At 39.4% G+C, this 22,046-nt stretch overlaps 1 protein-coding gene across 1 annotated transcript in view; it reads left to right on the top strand.

Moving 5' to 3' along the window:
• Nucleotides 1–20,281, top strand: part of Prex2 (phosphatidylinositol-3,4,5-trisphosphate dependent Rac exchange factor 2) — a 297,248-nt gene extending 276,967 nt beyond the window's left edge. The window contains exons 38-40 of the mRNA XM_036177419.1: nucleotides 2,202–2,304; nucleotides 9,949–10,016; nucleotides 15,707–20,281. Coding sequence (XP_036033312.1) covers nucleotides 2,202–2,304; nucleotides 9,949–10,016; nucleotides 15,707–15,752 — 217 coding nt within the window. The 3' untranslated portion in view covers nucleotides 15,753–20,281. The remainder of the gene's footprint in view (nucleotides 1–2,201; nucleotides 2,305–9,948; nucleotides 10,017–15,706) is intronic.
• Nucleotides 20,282–22,046: the final 1,765 nt, after the last annotated feature.

The raw sequence follows: 22,046 nt of genomic DNA, 5'->3' as shown, positions 1-22,046 counted from the left end.
ACTTTTAATCCCAGCACTCGGGAGGCAGAGGCAGGTGGATCTCTGCAAGTTCGAGTCCAGCCTGGGCTACACAGTGAGTTCCAGGAAAGGTACAAAGCTACACAGAGAAACCCTGTCTTAAAAAAAACAACAAAAAAAAAGGAAGGAAGGAAGGAAGGAAGGAAGGAAGGAAGGAAGGAAGGAAGGAAGGGGAAAGGGAAGAAAGAAAGAAAGAAAGAAAGAAAGAAAGAAAGAAAGAAAGAAAGAAAGAAAGAAAGAAAGAAAGAAAAAGAAAGAAAGAGTGAATTGAGAGAAGATGAAGAGTTATGAGGCAAATAATGACCTATCACCCACCGAGCTGGGAGCTCTGTGCTCAGCTTTCCTGTGCACACTTCACTTAGGGTGGTGGAATTCTGGATGTTATGCATGGAAATATGAGCCTGGAGAAGCCTGGCATCCTGAATTGGAAACAGGCAGCATTCCCAGTGTTTTGTTTTTTTGAAAAAATGTCCTTAAAAATATTTTTTAGTCAATCCTAGGACTCTATTAAAATATACACAGCATTCTTTTTGATTGGCTGGGGAAAGAAAACATGCATAGCTATTTGAAGGTTAATTTTTCATTAAGTGAGATATCATTGATTTTTTTTAAACAGGTGCCACTCAGCCAAATGTGGTATCCTATGTCTCTGATCCCAGCACTTGGGAGGCTAAGCAAGATCATTACTGTGAGTTCTAGACTAGCCTGGGCTACACAGTGAGTAGCAGCCAGTGTTAAATAATGATATTCTTTCTTGAAAGACCAGAGGGTAGGAGGGGACAGACAAAAGAGATAACTAACACTTGGATGCCCCCTCTTTGACTGTATCTTATTGGCTACATCTATGGCCCAGTTGAACTCAAATATTTTCAAGTCTCTGGCAGGCAATTTCCTGCTGTGTCACTATTTACAACTTGTAAAATGAGGAATAAGTCAGTGTAAAATGAATAAGAAGGTTGATAACAGAAAACCCCTCACTGTATCTGTGTTCCCAGTAGAAGAGGCAAGCCATGCTTTATCAGGAAAGTGCAGGAATGTCTCAGGATTATAAAATTAAATTAAATTTTTTTTTTTATTCCTTGAGCTTCATTCAACTAGCGTAAGGAGCATTATTGATTAAAATGTTATGGTCAACAGATTTAAAATTGGAGCAGAGGACAACTTACAGCGGGCAAAAAGATTGTAGTCTGTTGAGGAGGCAGGCAGTTAAATGAAATTGATTTTCTTTTTACATGAACCATCAGATACACTGGTTGGCCTTTGGTGGCCTGCAGGTGCATGTACAACAGTGTGTGAAACAATTTGAATTGACTCAGACACTAAATACCTGTGAACATTGAGTTCAACTAGAAGCTAATTATGTAACTTCAGACCATTGGCATGTGATCAATCCAGAGGAATTCTTGGCAGTGGTTATAAGGGGACAACTTCTCATGTTATTTATTGGGCAGAGGAACTCATCATGTTCCTTCTTAGAGTGATGTGTAATTATAGAGCCTAACCTTGGCAGGGTCTTTTCATATTATAAATGGTGCTTTTAAATCCCCTCTTCTTCTTCTAAATAATCAGTAAAATCTACCAAATGTATTGGGATTCTGTACCATAGTCTCATAACTAACGATGAGTCAGACTTCCTCATATACAATCACCTGCATTGTTACTTAGTGTTTTGTACTGTCACTAGTGGAAGAACGTCCTGGACAGATCTAGAAAAATTCCTAGCCAGGTAATCCCATTCCTGAAGAGGCTAAGACAGAGCGATCATGAGTTTGAAGTCACTCTGTGACTGAAGTCATAAGACTGTGTCTCTAAAAACCCAACCCAAAATCTATTAACCGCCAATATGTAGAAGTGGATAAATACAAAACTATTTCTTCTAAATTATATGCATTATTAATAAAGATTTTATTATAAATATGGTTAACCAGTTTCCTATGGTGAAGTTTGCTTTTATACATAGTTTACAATAAGTTCATTTTAAATTTAAATTTTTGTAACATATAGCCCCAGTCATGTATGTGCCTCTGTGGCCTTCTTTGTAAACAGGAATTCTATGTAGAAGAATCACTATTGGATTCTGAGCAACTTTGAGCTTGGCTGGTTTCTGATGACACTGGTAGCTCTGATTTCTCTAGGAATGGATCACTGGGTCTGACTATGCTTCCCATTACCTTGGCCCACAGGTGCACCCTGAGTGTGACACTGGAGCAGGCCATCATTCTAGCCAGAAGCCATGGGCTGCCTCCTAGATACATTATGCAGGCCACCGATGTGATGAGAAAGCAGGTAAGTCCCTCTCTCCTGCCTGTCTTAGGGAAGTTGTTTTCTAGGACCTGGTTTGCCTCTGTTCATTTATCGGGTAGCTTATGGGTGCCTGTGTGTGGTAGACATTTCTAGGCATGGGACTCTGGGTAAGCCATGACTGGGAAGCATGTCCAATGAGAAAACAGTACAGACACCTAGTCCAAGTGTGCACACTTGGGAAAGGGATTTCTGTGCTGTGTGACTTGGAAGCAAAAAGGGAAATGGTCACATAAAACAAGAATGGACTGGGCTTTTAGCAGTAACAAAATAAAGGATGTATGGCACTTCTGGAAATTGTAGGCAATTTACTAAACCTGGGAAGTAGATTAAGAGGGGACAGAGGCAAAGAAGAAGAGGAATTGATAGCCCTGCTAGTTTCAGTGATCTTCCAAAGTCTTCCAGTCCATGATAAGATATTTGCATGATGTATGCATCATCCTGAGGATAAAGTGCTCACCTCAGAATTTCCATTTGAGTCTGAATAGTATCCTTTCAGCTGCCTTTCCATCACTAGAGACTGGACTCTTTCTGTGTTCCCTTTTAAATAAAATGAATTTCCTAAACTGTAACCCAACAGCATTTGAAGAACCAAGGTAACTTGGTTTTAAATAGTTTAAATTCTTTTTTTTAATGCATTGGCTTCCATTGTTCTGATTGGAAAATAAAATTGAGCTAGTCCAAAAGACATTTAAGCAGTAATAAGAGAAATGAAAGTGTAGTTAGAGTTTTCCTGCCTGGTCCAGTCAGGACAAATCTCTCTTACCCGCCAGACCCACAGTCGCTCAGACCCAACCAAGAAAGCACACAGAAACTTACATTGTTTACAAACTGTATGGCCATGGCAGGCTTCTTGTTATCTACTTCTTCTATCTTAAATTAACCCATTTCTGTTAGTCTATACTTTGCCACATGGCTTGTGGCTTACCAGTGTCTTTACATGTTGTTTCTCATGGCGGCGGCTGGTGGAGTCTCTCTCCAGCCTTCTACTTCCCAGAATCCTCTTCTCTCTTGTCCCGCCTATACTTCCTGCCTAGCCACTGGCCAAACAGCATTTTATTTGTACAGAGCGATATCCACAGCACTTCCCCTTTTCTTTTTTTTTAAGGAAGGTTTTAACTTTTACATAGTAAAATTACATATAACAAAACAATTGTCAAGCAAGAATTACAGTTACAATATTAAAGAAGATATCCTATCTATCTTATATTTGTGAGTCTAAGGTTTTATATCTAACTTATCTTTTATCATAACTGAGGAAATTATAACTATCTAGTCTTCAACCACATCAAAGACCTCAGAAGGATATAATATTACCTGAGAACCGGGAGAAGGATGTAAGCATTTTTTCGGGAGTCTTGCAGGGTAGACAGAGACAGCTGGCAGCCTGGACAGTCACCTAATGTTCCTTTGTAAAGTTGGAGCATTTGTCTTCAGCCCACAGGGCTAGAGTCTCTTGGTCACTTCTCTCAGCGTCCTGTAGAATGTCTGGCAGTTTCCTCTGCGAAGCAGGAACCTGAAGGACCATTTTGTCAAGCAAAGTTCAGTGGTCACCTTTCTATGGGTCCTGCACGTACAGTCGATCAAGCAGTCCAGGCAAGAATAGTTTCTTGCCAAAATGGCTATTTTTGCCAAGGTGAAGATAAACTCCATATGAAGTATCTTCAATGCCCATCCTCCTCTCTGAAGTAAATTGGTGCTGCCAGGAGCAGACATGTCTCACTGTCCAGAAAGTCTAAATTTTAAAAGTATTTTAAATGCCATATTCTGTAGGTCTTTGAAGTATTTGAATATTACCTATCTATCTTAAATATGTCTATGTATATCTAGAAGACTTAACTAACATGGCTACGACTATTAATCTATTTTTAATTATCCATTTCAATTTAAAATGAACTATACAAACATAATACCTTAAACACGATTGGAAATATACACACAGTATAACAAAATTAACTTTAAGTTTGTATCAATAGACTAAAATCTACACCAATGTAAAACATTTTAAACAAGTTTTTGCTCTTTAGAAGTAAGTTCCTTAATCTACCCTTTCATCCTATTATATCTATATCCTATCCTCTTTTCTTCTTTAGAAAGAGATCTCATTTATAATCAACCCAATTAAAATAAAATAGTGGTTTTTCTCTGTCCCACACCAGAGGGCTCTTCTGATTTGGGACACAAGAAGCTCTTAACCTTTTCTTTTAGCAATATGTCTGGGTTTAGAGAAGGAGTGAGCCAATTCCATCTCCAAAGCCAGCTTGATAATTTTGGGAATTTGGGCGTAGTTTCTCTTACTACTTCCTGCTGGAGGGGGGCGCTGTATCTTATGGGGACACAAAGAAAATTTTAGGATTATGGAGTAGTCCATTAGGGTGAACCTCTGAGCCAGTTGTCTTGAAACCATTCTGGATGTCGGATCATCTGGGCCATGGTGTCATTGGAGACCTTTCAGGTGGTCTTGGCTGATCAAACCTGATATATCTTAATCTGGAACAAATCCACAGCCTCTGGCTTTCTGTGGAAACAAAAGCAGAGACTCCTTTCCAAAGCAACATATCCTTATATCCAAATTTCGAAGTCAAGGTACCTTTAAAATTTACATATTTGTTTAACTCAACAGCTTTTATGATCAAATCTTTTTCTGTGGTTAAAAATCCCAAAGACAACATAAACCAGATTCTCTGTGTAATATCCATCTTTGTAAGACTGAAATGCCACTATGGCTGCCGGCTCCACCCACCTCAGCTTCTCAACATGGCGGTGGTACAGTTTACCGCCAGCTCTGGGTCTGGAGCCATGTGTACCATCAACTATCAGAAGCAGTTCTATCAAAGCAGCACATAGCCCAGAAACTTTTTTTTAAACTAGCAAAGGCTAAATCTACCACGCAGCAGAGTAAAGTGCCGCTTGTAGATTCTTCATTCCAGCCACACTGCAGGTCAGACGCACACGCCAGGAACCCGCCTTAGTAGCTCAAACCTGCAGGCTGCCGCTAACTTAAGAGAGACAACTAGGAGGCTGTTTTTAGCTCCATTTTAGAATCTTTTTTCTCAGGTTTTAGGTGGAAACTCTTGCCAACACCTTGGGCGCCATTTGTAGTTAGAGTTTTCCTGCCTGGCCCAGTCAGGACAAATCTCTCTTACCCGCCAGACCCACAGTCGCTCAGACCCAACCAAGAAAGCACACAGAAACTTACATTGTTTACAGACTGTATGGCCATGGCAGGCTTCTTGTTATCTACTTCTTCTATCTTAAATTAACCCATTTCTGTTAGTCTATACTTTGCCACATGGCTTGTGGCTTACCAGTGTCTTTACATGTTGCTTCTCATGGCGGCGGCTGGTGGAGTCTCTCTCCAGCCTTCTACTTCCCGGAATCCTCTTCTCTCTTGTCCCGCCTATACTTCCTGCCTAGCCACTGGCCAAACAGCATTTTATTTGTACAGAGCGATATCCACAGCATGAAAGTCAGCAGTTTTACTTTTTTTTTGTTTTGTTTTTTGTTTTTGTTTTTTCTGTCTCCATCCTTGGCCTGCTTCAGTAAAAGCTGACTTGCCTGGGGTTGTCCAGTGGCATTAGATATGCTTTTGTTATTATAACCACTTTATTCATTAAAACTTGACTCAGGCAAACATAAGCATTGTCAACCTCCCCTCCCCCCGCCCCCCAGGATTGTTCCTAAGATTTCACTATGGAATTTTAAGCTAGCCAGTGAAGACATGGACGGAAGAAGCCAACAGTGGGCTAGCATCTGCCATATGGATCTCAGGTCCAGTGGGTGTGCATGCCTTGGCACTTCTGCTTTAGGTATCATGGGTTAGAAGCTGACTAAATGGAACTTAGAAGGTCACACATGGATTCGTTAAGTTTAGACCCATCAGAAAAATGTGACATACTGTTGTCCAGATGGCAAGTGACAAGCATAGATGCAGATTGCCGTGAGGTTTAGGAAGGACTTGGGGAAGTACATGCACAAGTTCTGCTTTAAAACAAAACAAAACAAAACAAAACAAAAAAAACAGGTAAATTCTCATATCAGAGGTGGGATTTAGGTCAGAAACAAGAACAAAAGGGTGAATGAAGTCTTCTTTGCTTTTCTTGTGTTACTCTTAGAGAACGCACGTGGGAAACTTTGGAAAAGCTCTCCCAAAATTACACCTTGTAAGAAGGAGCTAGAGTGAGCCTCTCATGAACATTCCACGGAAGAGTTTGTTTTGAGTTAGTTCCATATGCATTTCCACCAGTGGGTCTGAGTGACTGCAACCTTCTGTAATATCTTCAATCATGAAAACAAAATGGACCTAGAGAAAATAGAGATAGAGAGTTGATATACATATGTCTAACATCACTGCTACAAAGTTCATCGCAAGCATGATATACATATCAAATATATATATGTGTATGTGATATATAAAATAGAATCAGAAAGACCAAAAAGCCAGGTAGAATCTAAACTGTACATATTTTGTTTATCACTCTTTCATCTGAGAACTCTATAGATGAATAGAAAATATACCAATAGTTGTTTCTAATTATACCAACTATGTGAAAAGCTTTCTATCAATTACTTAATGAAATATTATGAAATGACAGAGAATTATACATGAATATTGTACCTAGTTGCAAAACTTATTTTTTATGCAGGTATGACCTAGACATTCTAAAACTGATTCTTGTACACATTAGGATTGACCTCACTACCAATGGTAATCTAAGTAAGAAAAGATGGATTGTCACTGACAGGTTACAAATAAAGAAGAACGAAAAGGCTAGAATCACTAGTGAGTCCTGTGGTACTTTAGTGTCAATATGACCTAATAGATAAGGCCAACACACACATGCACTCACATACACACACACACACACACACACACACACACACACACAATATGTGTACACACAGATTAAATATAGATGTAGAAATAGTGTGTGAGCTTGTTTGTTAGTAAACTAACCCTGTCTGCAAAAAAGGTCTAGAAGCAACTTTTTGCCAGTAGTTAACAAGGACATAGAGTATCCAGAACTTGGCTTCTCTTGGCTTCTCAACACGATTTGGAAGGGAGGAAGAAAGGGAAGGAGGGAGGAAGTGTTGTGTCCAAGGAAAAATGGTGACTTACTTGCTGAGATGAAAAGATGGGCCTTTGGGTACTGGGTAAAAGCAGGCACTGACACATTATGAAGGTAGATCAAGGTATACAAGAAGCAACCAGAAAGAACTCCCAGTACTCAAAACCAGAGCAATTTGAGAGAAAAATTTTAAGAAATTCATATTGTACCTCAGAATGAAATTAATCATTATCTATGAGTTCCTGCTGAGTTAAATATATACTTGAATAAAGGATTTGGGAAATTGAAACTCATCTTAATAGAAAATTCCATTCTATCACAATATTGATATGTCATGAGTTGGGGCTGAAATGGTGAGCAGAAGTTTGAAGGGGAGACTCACAATTCACAGTCTCTTAGTCGTAACTTCTTTGCAAAGCCTACAAAGAAGAGATGGAGACTTTACTGTAGATGTCCCATTAGAAAAGAGATCAAGTAATTTTATAAGTGCTAAGATACAAGGACAGCATGTATCTCCTAATATCATACACAGAAAATGCCCAATGTCACTTCTTTGATTTCTTGTTTTAAAAAATGCATCTCACCAGGCAGTGGTGGTACACGCCTTTAGTCCCAGCACTAGGGAGGCAGAGGCAGGCAGATCTCTGTGAGTTCTAGGCCAGCCTGGGCTACCAAGTGAGTTCCAGGAAAGGCGCAAAGCTACACAGAGAAACCCTGTCTTGAAAAACAAAAAAACAAACAAACAAAAATGCATCTCCTCTCTCTAATTATAAGAACACACCAGACAAATCCAAACTGAGACTGTGGTGGTTTAAAAGAAAATGGCCCCTGAAGGGAATGGCACTATTAGAAGGTGTGGCCTTGTTGGAGGAAGTGTTTTACTGTGCACGCAGGCTTTGAGATCTCATATATGCTCAAGATAGTGCCCAGTGTTTTAGACCACATCCTTTTGCCTGCAAGATGTAGACTTCTCAGCTACCTCTCCAGCACCATGTCTACCTACATGCTGCCATGTCCCACCATGATGATAATGGACTAAATATCTGAAACTGTAAGCCACCACCTCAATTAAAGAGTTTCTGTGGTCATGGTCTCTTCATAGCAATAGAAATCCTAAATAAGACAGAGACATTCTACATAATAACAGCTGGTACCCATCCAAAGTATGAAGGTCATCAAGAACAGGTTCTAAGTAGCTATCATAGAAGGATGGAGCTTGTTCACAAAATGCAGCATGTAATTCTACACTGGAGGATCCTGAACCAGAAAAGGAGCCTTCTTGAAGCAAATGGTGGGATCTGAACACAATGTACCATAATTAATAGCATCGTATTGTACTGACTCCTGGTTTTGATAAACTATGGCTAATGGAAGTTTTAAGAAGGGAAACTTGATGAAGTGTGTAGAAACCGTATTTTGTTCTTGCCTATATTCTAAGTATTCAATGTCTTCAAAAGAAATAAGACTGGTTACTATTCTTTAATCCCTTCTTGTATGTCCTTTTTGCCTGTTCATCTCTCCAGATCTGTTTTCATTTCTTAGTTTTTTGAGAGACTCTATCTGTTAGGGTTTCTCTTCATTTACTCTCAACTGTATTTGGGGTAGTATTGGATGTGCAGAGGGATCTTTTAGGGTTTCTCTTCATTTACTCTCAACTGTGTTTGGGGTAGTATTGGATGTGCAGAGGGATCTGTTAGGTTTCTCTTCATTTACTCTCACCTGTGTTTGGGGTAGTATTGGATGTGCAGAGGGATCTGTTAGGGTTTCTCTTCATTTACTCTCACCTGTGTTTGGGGTAGTATTGGATGTGCAGAGGGATCTGTTAGGGTTTCTCTTCATTTACTCTCACCTGTGTTTGGGGTAGTATTGGATGTGCAGAGGGTACTTGGAGCATTCAGAGTTTTGTTTTAGCCGCTCTCCTTTCTCTGTTCCCAGCAGCAAACAGTCATAGTTGGGTCAAAATGTAATTATCTGCCATTAGGAGCTAAACAGCGGTTGTAATTTCATTCATGAAACTGACAGGTCATGGGGTCCTTTTTATTGCTGAAGAAGATTGTCTTTATATCACCAACTTTGAGACAAAACTCTGAGATTGCATAAATCCACATTTATATGGCTTGTATAGAAATTCTTTAGAACTATTTAAAAGATGTTTTCTTATAAAAACATTATTACACTTAAAATAACCATCCATCTGAAGAGATGCAGGTGTGACTCCTGCTCTGTGAAAGTATTGGGGACTAGCCTGTGTTTAGAGCATTGATCATGTCCTGTTCTCAGTGTTTTAAGTTATTAACTGTTTCTGAGGATAAAGATTAAGGTGTGGGAACAAATGGGAATCTGTTAAACTGACTTTTGAGTGAGTCTAAGGCTATAGGATAAATAGTATTTAGATCCATATAACTCATAAGAGCACTCATACAGTGTTCGTATAGTGGTTTCTGTTGTATTCTTATTAGTGTCCCATGATGTTAGACAGTGTTAGAATAATGTCTCAACTCAAGTTTATTTGAATTAACTCACAACATTATTGAGCTGAAACGATTTCCCTGACTTTCAGGGTGCAAGAGTTCAGAACACAGCTAAGAACTTGGGGGTTAGAGACCGGACTCCTCAATCAGCTCCAAGGTAAGCATACCCCATCTACCACTTACCTGAGGGCTTGCTGGCCTCTGGCAGTGTCAGTCATGGCAAAAGTATCTGCTCTAGTCCATGCTCAGTGTCACACTGACACTAACTGTAAGAAGTTCAATTGGTGAATTCAGTGGTGAAGTTTGGCGAGGGGCTAATGAATGCTTTCTGAAATAAACAGACATTTTTATTTTGAAAGTGAATTCAAAATGAAGAGTCTAGGCAGATACAACTCAAAATGTAACAACCAGTCCACACTTTCCATTGCCCCTCTGTGACTGTCTACCGTTTCCATTGCCCCTCTGTGACTGTCTACCCTTTGCATTGCCCCTCTGTGACTGTCTACCCTTTGCATTGCCCCTCTGTGACTGTCTACCCTTTGCATTGCCCCTCTGTGACTGTCTACCGTTTCCATTGCCCCTCTGTGACTGTCTACCCTTTGCATTGCCCCTCTGTGACTGTCTACCCTTTCCATTGCCCCTCTGTGACTGTCTACCCTTTCCATTGCCCCTCTGTGACTGTCTGCTGTTTCCATTGCCCCTCTGTGACTGTCTACCCTTTCCTTTGCCCCTCTGTGACTGTCTGCTGTTTCCATTGCCCCTCTGTGACTGTCTACCCTTTCCTTTGCCCCTCTGTGACTGTCTACTGCTTGCATTGCCCCTCTGTGATTGTCATACTCTTCCCTCTTCCATGATTGGAAAACTCCTATTTAACTCACAAACCCCAGTTTGGATGTTATTCCTGCTTTGGATTTTGCTTGAGTTGCTATTTTGTCAGGCTTCCTAGTATGCCGGGTATCACATTATGCCTCATTTTATGTCATGTTTCCATAATAATTAGAGTTTTCTCTGTCCAACCCAAATATGAGTTCTCAGAAGACAGAGAATATATTTTTATTTTATCAGAGACTACATAACACATCAAATATTTACATTTATTTCAAGACCACATGAATGAATAAATAAATGAATGAATCAGTGAACTTTCTGTTGGTTATATCAAATGTTCACATTTCAACAATTATCATATGAAAGGACTCTAAGTGAATGAACACAGAGAAATGTTCCATTTGATTTCCCCTGATTAGGATAAGCAGGCATCTATCTTGAAGTGGAGCAATGGTAATAATTACTCTTACATTGGTCATTATTGTATGTTTGCATTTTAACAAAACAGGCATCTCCAGAGCCAGACTTAGGTAAGATGTTCTTTGTTTCTGTTCACAACACCATTACCAGAGAGAGGACAGTGACTACAGCCATTTACAAAGTTGTACTTCATTTTGAAAAACTACTTGGGTGGTGAGAGTGCTTTTAAGAGGGAAAACATATTTTCCCCCTGAAACTGGATGGGGCTCTCCTGTTCTAGCTGCATTGATTTTTAGTGCTGACTCCCAACTCTATGTAGTCCTCCAGTCTTGCTAATGTTATCCTTCATGGCTGACTAGATTAGAGTCTCAAGGCTTTCTATTGCTAAATAATCATTACACATGAGCATTCTATCTAGCACCATGAGCAGATGTGGTATATTTGTATAATAGACCCACTGAAGTGTTAAAATTCCAATAAGAAAACAAGATAATAGCTTTACAAGGTATTTTCAGCTAGAGCCTTTGAACACTAATAAACAGTGGGGTTGGGATAAGGCTTCAGCACCCCGATCAATAAGCCAATACTCCAGCTGAACACAAGAAAACAAACTGATGAACTCAAGCCTTTTCTCTATTGGATTATCTTTAAAACACTTTGAGATGAAACATAATAAAATGAATCAGCTATAAAATTGGCACATTGTACAAAGGACTAACAGCCTTAAAACAGAAATAAAAATCATTTCAAATTTTTATTTACTATTTCACTCATTCTGCAGACATTTAATGAGGAAATACAGTGTGTATTACTGGTGCCCCAGGGAGGATAGAAGTGACTGTGGTCCTGAAGGCGCTTCCACTTAAAGAAATGAAGTGTGTGACTGGGGACCTAACTCAGTGGTAGAACACTGACAAGTCTGCCTGAAATGCACAAGGTCCAGGATTTGATTCCCAGCAAGGAAGAGACAGGAAAGAGGGGAGGGAGGAAGGGAAGGAAGGAAGGAGGGAGGGAGGGAGGGTGGAGGAGAGGAGGGGAGAAGAGTGGAGAGAGAGAGAGAGGAGAAGAGCGAGAAGAGAGGACAAGCCACAGTCTTTGGAGATGCTGAGAACACAGAGGCTCACATCGGCCTAGGCTCCCTCCTGACAGGAACCAGCACTTTCCTCAAAGACAGTTAGCTGGAGGACACACTTAGTTCTCAGGGCCAAACTACCCATTGGCCAAGCTGGCAAAAGATTTCTAGAAAGTTCATTCTTGGAGGTCCAGTGAGCTCTCTCTACCTGAGGTTTTATTTGGTTCAAATCTCCCAACCAGCCTCCACCATGGTATTCCTAAGATCCACTTTATTATTGTTACCTGTCACTTGGCAAGCAAATACTGACATATATGGACTTTCTGTTATGTGTCAGGGAGGGGCAGGCCTTTTGGTGAAAGCAGGGTGAAAAGATTCTGCAACCTCTGTGGCTAATGGATGACTATGATTAAGGATGGCTGGAGATGTAGGCAGATGCCAGACAGGAAGATACAGTGATAAGGAAGATTTTTCAGTGTAACTTGAAAAAAACACAGTGGCATTCCTCACCTTCACGTCTGGAGAATTTTAATCTTAGGATCTTCTCAGGTGACACTGGTATAGTCCATCAGAGGACAGAGAGGCCTTACACGTTTGTAAGGAGATGATGTTAGTATGAAGAACTAAGTTGAAACAACACAGAGACAATTAGAAGGCAGAGTTGATAGCCTTTGGATGGGAACAGGAGAGGAATTAGTGAAAAGAAACATTCTAGAATAAGCATGAGATCTTTGACTTGGATCCAAGGGGTTAATAGTTCCTGCTTTGAGACAGTGAATGCAGATGGAAAGAGTGTGCACTGGGCAAAGATGGTGAGCTCAGCTTGGGTCACACTAAGGTGGAGAATTAGGAGCCAGCCATGTGTAGATGATATTGTGGGCTGCTCAGTCTACAGGTCTGTAGTTGAGGCAGAGCTACAGTCTTGTGAGTCACAGGTGAATGAAGACCTGAATTTTACTACCTGGTGGTGGGGAAGGTTGAGATACCACTATGGGTGACATTGAGTATGGAGAGCAAGCAGAGGAACAGAATAAAGGATGAACAGTCTAAGAAGCTGAGGGGAAACAGGGTAGGGGGTTGTGGAATTCACAAAGGAGGAAGTGGCCATGGACACCACATAGGAAGTGTGGACATTCTGACTCATGGAATCAGTATGTTGGACCACCAAGTACTGAAGTTTAATAATTTTAGGTAGATTGGTTGTAGGTCTTTGTGGATGGGTTTCCTGAACATTGTTGTTACTCTGATTTAGCACTTTATGTCTGAAATATATCTACAGAGACAAAGCCAAAGGTGTGTGTGTGTGTGTGTGTGTGTGTGTGTGTGTGTGTGTGTGTGTGATAGGCACCATTGAAATGAGGTAGGCTTAGAGACAGTCCTACCTAGCTCTGGCTGCCCTTTGTGCTTTATGTCAGGAACCAAATTTTCATCAAGAACCAATTATAGCATTAAGGATGTCATTAAGGCACACTGGCCTTATTTCTGTTATATCATAAACCTGAAACCATTGTACCATGAGAGTTTGACTTGCCTTGTATATTTTAGAGGTAGCACACATCAGTGCTTAGAAGAGAAGAGAAGAGAAAACAAGTTCTGAGTCCCAACTCCTGTGTGTGTGTGTGTGTGTGTGTGTGTGTGTGTGTGTGTGTGTGTGTGTATTTCTCTCTGAGATTCCAGCTTCTCATCTGATAGATGGGCAGTTGCTGAGACACCGCATATTTTAACTATAGAAGAGGCGTTTGCCCTGTTAGCACACGTAGGAGGGTAAGGGGCATGGTGTAGACTATGAGGTTTGGGGACTCTGCTCAGTGCAGGAATATAAGCCCAACAAGGCAGAAGAGTAAGTGGGGCCCGGACAGCCCTCGCTCATGCAGGACCTCTGGTACCCATGTGTAGGATAATAGCTTCATGTGCTGGGCCAGCAGAAGAACCCCACACACACCAATAATTTAGCTGCCAAAAGTAGAAGCCACGGTGCAGCATTAGAGTCCAGCTCCTTACCTATTAAATTTCACTCCCCAAATTCACCTGCCTGTGCTACACTCCCAGAGCTGTACAATTTCTATTACAAGTGTGTCTGAACTCAGATAACCCCGAGTCACTTCCAAGAATTCTCACACAAGCCGAAGCTTCCCAGCTCTGCAGTAGACAGAGCTATTATTGCATTTGGTGACTACAGGGAGCAGCCTTTGCTCCAATTTGCAAGGCAGACATTTCCAAGACTCATCTCTCTGCTAGCATTGATCATATTGGGCACAAGCATGCAGAGCAAGGTAATAGAATGTGATAAGTAGGACGTTCTCCACCAACCCTCCCATCTCCATTCTACCTGCTTCAGGCCTCTGTACTTTGTTACACACTAGGCAGAACTCCCATGGAAATAGGAGGAGAGAAATTGAGAAAGAAAAGAACCTTCTGATTATTCTGTTTGCCTCCCAGCCCTAGGAGGCAATTTGAAGCAGCATCTTGTCCTTCAACTGCAGAAGAATCTTCCAACTACTTCAGCTCAATTTAATGTCTTCTTTTCTCTGGGAAGGACAAAACAAGCATTTCAAAATTCTCCTTCTCTGTGGAGATAACCTATGGGGCAGAAGCCACCTTTCAGGCATGAAGTACTTTTGCAAACCTCCAAAGACAGTAACATCTGGCTTCCAAACTGATAAAGTTCATTTTATTAACCAGACTTACAGTTTGGTATTAAATTATCCCCATTTCTCTCCACTGGTTTAGTATTAGCACAGCTTTGTATGTCACAGGGAAAGGAAGTTTATAGTTTTCTAAAGTGACTAACAATGCTTTTAAGTCCTGTTCAATTTACTGTGCAAAAAGGAGTAAACTTGCCTTGGCAACCCTGGTCTGAATCACATTTAAAAAGCTGTAAGATTGGGTTGTTGAGACTGGAAATGTGGCTTAGTGGTAGAGCACAAGCTTTACAAGTATGAAAGCCCTGGGTTCAATCCTTAGCACCCATGCACACCCCTGACAACACACACACACACACACACACACACACACACACACACACACACACACGAAATGTTTCAAAATTGAGTTCTGCATTTGAGATACTAGACTAATGTACAAAGTAGGACATGTGTACCTTTAATTTTTTAAGGAGAACAGGTACAATCCAACACCCAAGCACTTTAGCTCAGCTGCTAGGTCAGTTGTTCTCAACCAGTGGGTCACAACCCCTTTGGGGAGGTCACATCAGATAGCCTGTATATCAGATATTTACAGTTCATAACAGCAGCAAAGAAATAGTTTTATGGTTGGGGGTAAAAGGGAACTGTTGTTTAATGAGCAGCCTTCTAAATGTGCTAGAAAAAATGAAAGTACTTTCTAAATCACAGGTCCAAAATTTTGGATCAAGCTGATTCATCATATGCTATTTTCCATAGAACAGTCAATGTGGTAAATGGCTGATGGAGCCAAGAAATTATTTAATGTATTTATTCTGCCAATAAAAACACTCTGGTTAGGGCGGTATACTAAATGATTGTCATACTGTCCTGTGTCTTTTCTAGGCTGTACAAGCTGTGTGAGCCACCACCTCCCGCTGGAGAAGAATAAGCATTCCCAAGAGCCAGGCAAGCAGAAGCTTCCAAACACTCACCAAGTTCAACATTCTCCTCTGAAGATAACGAGATGCATATTTAAGATGAAGCCCTTTCCCCTGGTGTAAATAACTGATGTTTGGTTTCCCTTTGGATATTTATGTTGGAACTAGCAACTCCTTCAGACAGTTCAGCATCACACTCTATGTATTGACATTAAAGATTCATATTAGGGCAAAATTTACTGCTGGAATTTATAGGAAAAATATACAGAGATAAAGGATTAACTATTTTGCTTCCTTTCTCATTCATTAATTATATTGTATTTGTTTTTAACTTCCCCAATGGACACGTGTAATACTTGGTAGATTTTCTTGAAGAAGTCTGTCACTAAAAATGATGGCCACACTCTGGAAGCCATCATACAGCAATGTTACAGACAGTGTAGATTGGGAGGCACAGGTGTTCATCTCCCCCCTGAACCACACAGAAGTGCATGTGTGGGAGGTAGGAAAATACAAGCCTCTATTTATTCTAAGGCTTCTTGGTAGTGAAGAAAGTTGTGAGGTTCTGGAAGGACTTTCTCACTGTTGTCAAGTATGTTCTCTGTCTGTGTAAACATTCCAGCAGGAAGGTGCTTCTGTTGATCTCCGCAATGAGCCATGAATGCTGGGTGATGGACCATTGATGGCTAGGGAGTTGCCAGGATTGGGGAAATGAGAGGAGGGAGTGAGGAAGAAAAAAGCCTATTTGAAAACTCAACCTTGAACTGAGACAGACAAACATAATTTTATGAAGTCTTCTTGTGAGATGTCAGATCCTTAAAATACTATACCATCATGAGTATTTTTCTATAAAGTTATATATGTAAGATGTGAAAATAGATTTATTTGTCGTACTTTAAAGGGCTGTTAGGGCAGAACCTTGATAATTTCTGTAACCAAGGTATAGACTTATTCATTCTAAAGTATATGCAGTGTTTATCACGTCTGTGTTGATACACTAACATTGTTTTTAACACCGTGAATAGATTAATATTGGTTTTAAATATATAATTTTTAAAATAATTAAAACATCATCACTGTGATTCTGGTAGAGTTGTACTTTTCTTAATAATAGGGATAAATTGTGCCTTCAGGTGATAGTATCATTGTACAAATGTCATGGGATACGCTTACACACGCTGAAATGACTAGGGCCTCATCAGATGGTATGGCCTATGGAACCATCTCCTATAAGACTGTCCATCACTGACCTGAAGGCCACTGTTCAGCACAGGACTGTGTGTGGATGTAGGCTAAACACATGAAATCCTTACCTTAACTACAGTTTTGGGCAAACCGTTTTACTTTATAAATTTCATGACTTTCAGACCATCATTAAAAGCTATGTTAATTGCCAGTGATATATTTAATTTAAAAAATGTGTTTCAAAGGTATGGGATACATGTATCCTAGTAGTTAAGGTAAAAAATTATTAGGCACTCACAGAGCACCTGATATTCTTTCCAATAAATCTGTATGTGATTAATCATGGGAAAACCAACATCAGTTGCTAAAGAAAAGCCTTAGTATTTTGAATTTAATTATGATAGGGCCTACACTTGCATATTTACTTATAGGACGTGCATTCATAACTTTCAGGAAATTAACATTCTTGCTACCATTAGCACACAGCTCTGGTGCTCTGATAACTGTCATCTGCTGAAAGTTGTGAAAGTGAGAACGGATCGACTCAAAGGCCCTTTATGACGCTTTCCTGTTCCTCACTCATCCTGGAAGTAAGCCTGCACAGAGCTCAAAAGGCCCATGAAGCACGGTTATGTTCATTGAGCATATTGTCAGCTTTGGCAGTATTTATACATTATTCTAAGGATCCACTCTACAGAACAGAGTGTGATCAGTGTGGATATTTTGAGTTAAACATATTATCTTTGTACACACAGCACTTACTAACTTTAAAATTTTCCTAGTGGTTTATAGTAACATCAATCCATCACTGTAAATTTTTAGTGTAATAAAATCATAGCCTCCATGGTTTAGGGTGTACTAAATGGCACCTCTGGTTGCCTCGCCCAAGTTTTGCTATTCCTTCTTCACATAGCCTTGTAGCAGTGATGAAATATGACCATGTTTTATTACCCACACTCCATAGCTAAGCTAAAGCAAAGACTATCCCAGTGACTTGGACAAGTTCACATGGTGAACATGGTAGAGTAAGAGTTTAACCTGGGAAACCTACTTTCTTTATGCATTGTGCTGCTTTTCTTTATTAATGTGAGAGCCATTAAAATATTAATACTTATTTTCTTACTAAAGTTGGAGCTTGGTGACGTGTATTGTCATTTAATTATACAAATTACGTTGCAAAGTCAAGTGGGAATATGCAAAATGTCTTCAATGTATGAGAACTATAGGGTCTTTGGGGTATTTCCCATTCATAATTGAAGAGGTTACACATGTATTGCAAGCCAGGCTGACGAGAAAACTGATAAAAATCTCTGATAGATGAGTAATCGTTTTTTCACTACCATAATATATACTTCCTTTTGACACTGGATCTTCAGCAGGTCTTGAAATTGTAGGACACACTTGCTTTACTGTTGCACTCTCCTCTGTAACCAGTGTTGATTGACAGGCTGCTGAGAAAGCCTGCTTACTATTCTTCCTACTTCTGTCTGCAGACATAGACTACTGTTAAGAGATTTCCAATGTTATCCTGGGCCCTGAATCCTATGTACTATCTCACAGGTTTTTCTCATTGGTTTCTAGCATTACAAGGTTTAATTTTGTCAAAATATGAAGATCTGAGTGCTAAAAATATACCTACTTCTTATTTAGAGAGACAGACAGACAGACAGAGGGTGAGAGCGTCTGTCGCAGATTTGCTTGACAGGATGTGTAGTGCTGAGTTTCTAGTAGCTGTGCATTCCTTCTTAACCAGCATTCCATCTGGAGCTCCTGCTGCTTTCTTTCCCTTCAACACACTTTTGTCTAGTGTCTTCAGGCCCTTGTGGCTTCAGTGGCCACTCTGCTTGCAGCAAGATGCTCAATTAAAAAGGAAAGACAACACTGTGGCTGTGACTGGCACAGCGGTTGAGCAGTTGACTGGCACATGGGAAGCCATATGTGGAACTGTGTTGGCTCTCCTTTAAGCTCCAACCGCAACACCAGTATGCAGAAGAGAATGATGCCTTAGAATTGCCAGAACATCTAGGCCAGCCTGAGCTAGGGAGTGAGTGTGAGATCAGTGTTAACTACAGTGTGAGACACTGCCTAAGACAGACTAAGATGCTGCCGTGCGTGTTACATGGGAATGGCACTATTTGTGACTGTATTGAGTTTAACTTTGAGTACTTCAGTTCAGAATGACATGAAGTTGATCTTATGCTAATTTGAGCAATGAAGGAAATAAATGAGAAACAGATCCCAGAGTAGATATTAGCTAACTTTAAGCAAACAAAATTTCAGAGGTGGTATTAGCTAGTATAGGCAAAGTATGTATTTATTTATTTTTTGGAAGCTTTAGGTTGAGAGTAAACTATTGTAATTAAAGCAAATATATTTCTATTTCAAACAGTCAAGTGCTCTTACATGAGTCCAAGCTGCTGTAGTGTGCACCATGATTCAACATAGCTGAGCAGGTGTTTTCTTACTCATTTGTGTTTTTATAAAATCATATTTTTAAAATTTCAAATGAATATCCTTGCTTTAACTCATTTGTCTTTTAGAAAATTTCTGAAGTAATTCTAGATTTTTCACTCTAGTGGTATTAAAACTAAACTACCAAAATTTAGTATTTGACAGAATTGCTTCTGAGTTTTGGGAAACTAGTTTTTAAGTGAGTTTTCCTGCTAGCCTGTAATTTAATGACTCTTCCTTATCCAGTTATGATTTCATTAACATGCATATGCATCAGTCAGTATTTGAATATAACATATATTAACTAGTTTTAAAAAATAATCCACTTGTGAGGGCAAAAGAGTCTGAAATGGCTTAAGATGACCTCAGTTTCAAGTAAATTAAAACACACTATACTTTTGTGTCGTTGGAGTTTAAGGAAGAATCCTAGGGAAATCTTTACTCTGAAAAAGAAGAGGAAGGGGAAATATAAGAGGCATATTTACTAAGAATGGCCCCAACATAGTAATTTTACAAATGGCCACCATTTTCCTAGGTGTTGAAATTAAATGCTGGTCATAGTGATTAATCCTTGGTTTCAGAATCCTTTGCTACTCTAATGATATGCCATTGTTGGTGTTGTTAGCATTCATGTTGCCAAGTACCACCTGGCATGCATGAAGGTCTGCTAAAATACAGTCTAGTGGGAAGCCTGCTTTACTCAGGACAGTTTCTTCTGTCCCAGGGATAGATTCCTGAAGTCTGCTAAATGACATACAGATATGTGTATACATATGTCCTTATATATCATTTATCAACTATGTTCTATTTTGTGGAAATTAATTATAAAAATTAGACTTGTGTGTCTTATTTGTATGACAACATGAAACATAGAGTTTATGAATAAACGATATGATGTCTGCTATAGACACCAGTGTTGAGTAGGCATTGGGTGTGCCTGGAGGGATATCTTTTGTTCACTGTGTTTGCTATTTGTGTGAGCCAGCTTTTCTTCTTTTTCTTTCATTTGTTTTTTCTTTTGTGGTGATCACTGTGACAAATTATCTGAGATAATTATCTTACAAAGAGGAATGGTTTAATTTGGCTCCGAGTGTTGGAGATTCTAGTCAACAGTCAACTGTAGCCTGAGTAGTTGGGCCTGTAGTAAGCAGCACCTCATGGCAGGAGAGGATAGCAGAACAAAGCTATCTTGTTCATTAACCAAATCACAAAGATGAGAAGGAGATTTGATCCCTACAGTCTTTGAAAGGAAGGCTTCCACAGACACAGGAAACTGCCCATTGGCCTCCACCTCCCAAGAGCACCATGAACTGAGCCCTTAACCCAGGGACCTCTGAGAGACATGCCAGGGTCCAAACTGAATTACTATCCTGTCGATCTTAAATCTGTTTACCTGGTTTACCATTAAGAAATAGCTTAATGGAAATAATTGCTAAATTGTTAAATGATAGTTACTATAAATATTGGTAGTACTAGAAATAACAAAAGTTTGGGTAGTTAATTTTAGGCACAAACAACAATTACTATTATCCACTCATGTAGTCATTCAACAAATGTTTTGAAAACTTACTTAATAAAAGGTACAACCAGAGTTGAGTGTATTGGATGTATTTAATTTAAAAAATCTTCACAGGCTCCCTGTATCCCTATGTATACAAGGGTTACTTGGATCTTAAAATTATGTTATTCATTGATAAATCTATTCTAATACCATGTGTGTATTATATACTATATATATAGTCAAGAATACTAAGTTGTTGAAATATTTAGAAAGCATACATTTGAATTTAAATATCTAATGCCTCAAGCAAGTTTATTAGTTTCAGAGGAATATATATTTTTATAACTGCAAGTATATGAGTAGACCATAGCTTTTGCTTAAAATATTTTTGTAAGCACTCATTTACACAATATTCATTTTAATAGTAAAATATCAAACTGGTTCTCTAATGGTAACTATGTCTGTATTTAATATTATATAACATCCAAAATTCAATGATAAATTTTATCTAAATGTATTATTAGCCTGTTTTTTTCCTTTGTAAAATACCCATGTAACATAGTTTTGCTCATTCCATATTTTGTGTATGGTTAAATTTGTTAAAGTTCATTATGTATTTTATATCATTTACTTTGCCCACATAAAAGATTGGAATAGTAATATTGTATGATAAATGTCAATAATAATAAACTGAATTATAGAATGAGCTTTAGTTTGACCAATTCCTATTATATTCTTACATGATTGGAAGGCAGAAAAATGAAACTAAAATGTTCACCCTTTAAAAGTTGACAGGCTGGGGAGGAGAAACTTGACCCAGGTATGACACAAATGGTAACTGCTGGGAAGGGGGCAGATGGAGAGGTTTAATATGGCTCACAATGTAGGAAAGCTCTATTAGAAAGGAAGGCTTGCGGGGTCTCTGAATTAACCATCCAATCTCTCCAGGTTTCCACTTAGTATGCATGAGCAGTGGTCTCCCCATTGCTAAGAGTGTTACACATGCCGTGATCTCAAAAGTCATGTGAGGTGATTTATTCAATACACAAGCCAGGGAGCTATCTATAACAAAAGAAGTACACAACAATGCCAAGCAAACAGTCTGAGAAAGCTTGTACTGTGTAAGTTCAAGGAGTTTAGAGTCAATCAACTTCAGTTTATGGGCTTC

The sequence above is a fragment of the Onychomys torridus genome, chromosome 2 (assembly GCF_903995425.1).
Source record: "Onychomys torridus chromosome 2, mOncTor1.1, whole genome shotgun sequence".
NCBI classification, from domain to species: Eukaryota; Metazoa; Chordata; class Mammalia; order Rodentia; family Cricetidae; genus Onychomys; species Onychomys torridus.
Note: the sequence above shows the minus strand (reverse complement) of the source record. Positions and strands in the feature narration are given on the sequence as shown.